General features: G+C 40.2%; 1 protein-coding gene across 4 annotated transcripts in view; it reads right to left on the bottom strand.

The window, feature by feature from the left end:
- Positions 1-5,524: 5,524 nt before the first annotated feature.
- LOC103477519 (neuroglian-like) overlaps positions 5,525-6,253 on the bottom strand; it is a 9,858-nt gene continuing 9,129 nt past the window's right edge. For 2 of the 4 annotated variants that reach the window (XM_008430677.2, XM_008430676.1), the window contains one exon: positions 5,525-6,245. In XM_008430677.2, coding sequence (XP_008428899.1) covers positions 6,018-6,245 — 228 coding nt within the window. In that variant the 3' untranslated portion in view covers positions 5,525-6,017. The remainder of the gene's footprint in view (positions 6,246-6,253) is intronic. The other 2 variants (XM_008430678.2, XR_001777455.1) reach the window with 2 other exon arrangements.

Below are 6,253 nucleotides of genomic sequence, written 5' to 3' on the forward strand. Positions count from 1 at the left end.
GATCCTCTGATTGGCTAAGCAATGTAACGTGATCCTCTACAGCAAGTGATGGCAAAGCGGGGCGTCATCACGACTTTACACATGTGTGTCTTTACCTCCGCGGCAGAGGCTCCGCCGAACCCATGAGACCGACTCACCAAACCCCTGGGGTTCGACTGAACCAGGTTAAGAACCACTGATCTACATGCAGCTGCAGAGATGCTCTGTGCAGCGGATTTACCTCATCATGCAGGGCCGGTCCAGTGTTGAATGAGGCCTTGAGCAGAATTTGATTTAGGAACCCTTCTTGTTGTTAAGAGCAACACGACTAACAGCATTTCAACATGGATTTAATGACATTTAGTGGATTTAGTGAAGAGCAGAGCAAAGGTGTGTCATCAACTTCAGCAGAACAAACTTCAGGAGATCTGTGCTAAATAATCCAACATTTACAGAAGAAACATTGAAAAAGCAGGTAAATAATCCTGAGCTGCAGTTTTAAAAGTCTAGTTTTTATTTTAAAAAAGAAAAACCAATGAGAGAAAATGTTCACCTTTAGCCAACAGAAGCTTTATGAGAAGCAATTTCCGTTCCTCATGGTTGCCTGAGACACTCTCACTGAAAACATCTTCATGATGCTCACATGCAGAGAACTGCAGATCAGGACCTGGTGGTCTGGTCGACCCGGTTCTACTGGAACCAGAACATCTGCTCCACCTCCAGCTGCTCTGAGTCAAACAAACCTGTTCCCCTCCTGTCCTGTGGGGGCGCTGCACCAAGAACCACTGAAGGAAACGACACAAAAACCTCTGAAGACGCTGAGAGCAACTTCCTTCTTCACCAGATGGAAACAAGATGGAGGATCTTAGCGGTTGGAGGATTTCTCTTTAGGCTGAAGACCAGGAGCCATTTCTGCTCCTAGCGCTAGGCTAGCACGCTAGCTTTGGTTGTTTTTACCCAGAATGCCCTGCGCTGTAGTCCACGTCTTGCTTCTGGAACAGTTTCTGTTCACATATTTGAACCACATCGGAGTTCACTTTAACCGAACCCAAAGCGAGGTTTGGAGACTGGTAAGATTCACAACTTTTATCAATTCATATTTTATCAACCTTTTTTTTTCAGTTTAATTTGGAATAGGACCTCTTTAGGTGAGTTTAGCTAGTTGGGAACTGAAAGCAGGACCAGTTTTATCTCATTAAAACTTAACGGTTTATCTTTTTAACGAAACATTCGTTCCTCTGACAGATTAAAATGATTCTCCTTCTGACGTCCTGCCAGTTGTTGCCGTTTAATTGTTATGACTTTCTGGTTTAAACGAGAAAATAGTTTTAATAACAGACAAAACTCTTTATTACATTTATTACAATTAACGTTCTTGTTTTAACGAGTTACTGTGTTTATTTCCCAGCGCAGGCAGTTAAACGCCTCCTGTGATTTTTACTGGAATAGCAGACTTAAATAAAAATAAAAAATAATAATAAAAAGGAAAATTGGGCGACATTCTGTTCTTGATCCTGAAAATTTAAAAAAATGTAACAAAATTTTGATAAAGATGATCAATGTGAAATTTTATGTTGTTTTTATTTAATCAGTAAAACCTGAAAAGAACAGTTTATGTTTCATATCTATAAAAAAAACCAATAAAAATAGAGAATGGACCAAAGAAACGGTTTAAACAAAAACACAGTTTCTGGTGCAGCTGCCATTCATTTAAAATCCCCGAGAAAAAATCTGTTTGTCCCGTAGTTTCACATTTTATCTGAAGAAGCTGCAAACATTTATGGTAAAACATGCAGATGACATTTAAGATGAACTTTTACATTTCTGCAGCCTGAACAGCTGTGCAACGTTTCCTGTTTTTTAAACGATCCCCTATTCATTTTTGACTAAATAATAGTCTTAAAGCCTATCCATCCATCCATCCATCCATCCATTTTCTTGCACCCTTTTTCCCTCAGTGGGGTCGGGAGGGGTGCTGGTGCCCATCTCCAGCCAACGTTTCGGGCGAGAGGCGGGGTCACCCTGGACAGGTCGCCAGTCTGTCGCAGGGCAACACAGAGACACACAGGACACACAACCATGCACACACACACTCACACCTAGGGGCAATTTGGAGAGGCCAATTAACCTGACAGTCATGTTTTTGGACTGTGGGAGGAAACCGGAGTACCTGGAGAAAACCCACGCATACACAGGGAGAACATGCAAACTCCATGCAGAAAGACCCCAGGCCGGGAATCGAACCCAGAACCTTCTTGCTGCAAGGCAACAGCTCTACCAACTGTGCAGCCCGTCTTAAAGCCTATTATAAATAATAATTTTCCCTCCAAGAAGCCAGATTTTCAACATCCAGACTTTCTGAATACATTTCTTTGGACGTTGATCTCAGTCTTAGTTCCATCCTCGACTAGTTTTAAACAAAATCCTCCAAACTTGAGGAAGGACCAACATTTTTGGTCCACAACAGGTTCAGTGATGGACGGGCACGCAGCGGCTGCAAGACGCCACTGGAAAACGTCCCATTCAGACCCGGACCCAACTGTTTCATAAAGCCAAATAAACTCATAAAGTTACACAGTTTACCTTCATTTATCATCAAATCCAGAAGCTTACGCTGCATAAAAACACACAAACTGGTTTTCTCACCGTCTGACTTCAAGTCAGGTTTTCCTGTTTCAGTCTGGATTAACAAAATGAGTTTTGTCTAAAAACGAGACTTTTTACAGAATATCTTAATTTTCGTCATATCCAGAGGTTTCAACTTTTTCCAGAATATCTGGTAGAACCACCGCTAAACCGGAGCTTTAGCGCCAGTGTTGTGGTCAAGACCACCTAACCCGAGACCAAGACAAGACCAAGACTTTTAGGGTCCGAGACCGAGTCAAGACCAAGACCAGCGGCCTGCGCTAAATGACACGATAAAATGTGAAATATGATCAAAATTGCTTCTCAAATTGATCTGAAAGATATATATTCCCATAAAACACCTAGATATTAAATACTTAATAAATTTTACCAGTATTAAAATGAAGTGCTTCCATCTTTGTGCTACAATCCGCGATGGTCTCGTGCCATCCCTAAAAAGATAACGCCCTGGGCGTTTGACGATATTGCTCATGTCAGAAACTACCATTCTTTGCAATATTAAACATAGCAACTGAGGCAATGCCCTGATGGTAAATAACGCTCAACTATGAACACTGACCAAGGAGCAACAAAGAAGTAACCAAGCACAAGGCGCTCACCGTGACTGTTTTCACCGTCTCTCCTGCTACATGAAGCCAGGTAGTCTGACACCATGGCAGACATTACAGCTGCCACTTTGAACGAAAACAATCATAGAGCAATGTGCATGCTCTGCGTGCTATTTCATTCTTGTGTTTTATTTATTTGTTAATTAAAAAAATATCAATGTATATGATTAAATAAAGTAATGATAGCTACTGCAGTGTATGCAGAACATTACAGGAATAAAGAACGGCTCTCAGTGACACTCCAGTCCTATTTTCTAAGTAAAGAGCCGTTCAGAAGAATCAGACTGTTCCTGAATGTCACATCACTATATTGCAGACTTTTGGACACAGCATTGTCCCATACATGCGACAAGTCAGTGAACACCTCCGCACAATAATTCAGGCAGTGAGTGACTTTTTTTTCATCACAAATGCTTATGTGTCTCTGTACAGCTAGCTTTGTTAGCATCATGTCAACGGAGCTGACCTTCTTTGAGATACTTTTCTAAGTGACGAAAAAAGTTAGACGTTGTCCCCACCGTCTGTGAAAACAAAGCGCTGCTGAGTTAGCTGTAGCCATCAGATTTCTTATGATTTATGCAGCGCTATTCTATTACTGACGATTAGACAGATCTTCTGACGCTCAGAGAAAACCACTGCGCATGTCTCAGAGCGCCACGTGTGAGTGAAAGGTGGGGAGGCGGGTGAGGGAGGTGGGAGTAACAGAAACACGTAATTGCTTGGATTTTAATCGGTGCGTTTTGCACCCACCGAAAACAAAGATGTTAACAAATAAACTGGACAGTATGCTGTACGATTAGTGATATTTTTACATATGCGGTCTTGACCGGTCTTGAAATAAAACGCCGAACGCCCAAGACCGAGACCAAATGCGGTCGAGTCCGAGACGAGACCATCAAAAAATGGTCTTGAGACCAAGACCGGTCTCGAGTACTACAGCACTGTTTAGCGCTCAGTTATTTCCAAACATTTTAAATCAAAATCTGCCTGTTTACAGCCACTGTTGGTTCATTGTTCCTCTTGTTTGTACGATGCGCCTGGTTACATGTGTGTGAGCGCATGCCAGAGGGGTCAGAGGTCAGGGCCAGAGGTCGGGGGCCGGGGATGTGGGTCGGGGAGCGTCTGGCAGCCGTGAACCGCCGCAGAGTCTCAGGGTGACTCATCTGCTGTTTCGTTTCCAGGAAAGCAGGAAGTTTCTGAGCTCTGAGTTTCTGCAGAATTTAAGCAGCAGAAAAATAAACATTAAATGTTTGGAGGCCAAAACTGAGAGAAAAGAGATTCAGGTCAAAAGTAAAACTGTAAAAAATTAACCACAATAATTTGGTTTATTTATGAAAATAATGTTTTCAAAGTCATATTTATAATTGTCTGCATTGTCAAGAAAATATTTAATTCACAAACTAAAAATTTAGTATGAAAACTATATTTAGTTTTCAATTTAAATGTTTAGTTAGGAAGCTAAACATTTAGCTTCCAAATAAATATTCATTTTTCTAGCTAAATATGTATCTCCAAAAAAATAACATTTGAGTTAAATTTTGCATTGGATCTCAGTATTTAGTTGTGAGGTAAATATGTAGCTAACAATCTAAATATTTAGTTTCCAGACTAAATATTTAGCTTTCAAATTAAATATTTAGGCCTGAGCTAAATATTTAGTTTAGAAATTAAATGTTACATTTGGAAAATAAATATTTGCTTAACTAAACCTAACTAAATATTTAATTTGAAACCTGTTAAGTAAATGTGTATTTTTTAACGCTGATATTTATAAATGTATTGATAAAGTGATTAAAGTATGACTTTGAAAAATGAACACCCTGCCTGTCACATAAACAATTAATCGCACGATAAATGAACAATATTGACGTTATTTTATCGTTTCTTCCTGCCATTTTCTCTTTCTGTTGATGGAAAACGGCTGAACTCCACTGACCCCTAGAGTCAGGAGGAGTGAACTGCAGCGTCAGGGAGTCGGATATTCCCACCTTCTCTATCTAAATCTAATTGATTGATTGATTATTGAAGGATAAATATAGTAATAATCTGCACTCTTTTGGTTGAATGTAGTTTTTATTTCCACTTTGGTTTTTATATTGTTTAGTTTTTATTTAAGTGCATTTATTCATAACGGAGACTGAGAATCCATTTTATTTTTGTTTTTATTTTGCTCCAGTTTTAAATTTTCTTTTGAAAGTTAAGTGCATTTATTTTTGTCAGGATGTTCTTGCATTATTATGTCATTACATCAGTTTAAAACTGTCTTCAAACAATGTTTTTGTTTATCATAATAATTTTGAGATAATTTATTGCTCAGCAAAATGTATAATAGTGACAGGCTTATGAACACACACATTTTTTCTTTATCACATAAACCAAAATATTTCTGTCAGACGAGACAGAAATGGGGCTGATTCACCACAACAACAGAAAAACTTATGAAAGAACGAAAGTGGGACTCATGGAGGTGGCAGTATCATGCTGTGGGGCTGGAAAACTGAAGACTGAAGCTCCAGTAGCTAAAACTTTGACTGTGCAGCACAATTCAAGAAAAAATCACAAAGATATTCAATAAACGAAGATAACAAATACACAAAATTTAAAAATATAAAAATGATTTTTGCTTAAAACAAAAATTAATTCAATAAAAAAATGAACATCACCGTGAAACCAACCAGAACGTTTGAAACGTTTGAAGTTCATAATGTCAGTTTTAATCTAACAGTTTCGCAGAAACCAGAAGTGAGTTCAGAAGAACAGGAACCGAGACGAGTGGGCCGGGGTTCACATCCAGAACGGTTCTGATCCTGCGGTCCCGGTTGCCATGGAAACGAGGGGATGTGGATCCCACCTGAAGAGCTGCGTGGCGTCCAGTAGAACCGGCCCACCTGGAGGACCGGAGAGCTCATCTGCACAGCAACATGGCCGCCACCACGGCCAGCAGGACCAGGGCCGGTACCAGCAGGAGGCCCGCGTAGAGGAACCACGGCTCCGAGTACCGGCGCCGCTCATCTGCTCAC

This window comes from Poecilia reticulata, linkage group LG16 (assembly GCF_000633615.1).
Source record: "Poecilia reticulata strain Guanapo linkage group LG16, Guppy_female_1.0+MT, whole genome shotgun sequence".
NCBI classification, from domain to species: domain Eukaryota; kingdom Metazoa; phylum Chordata; class Actinopteri; order Cyprinodontiformes; family Poeciliidae; genus Poecilia; species Poecilia reticulata.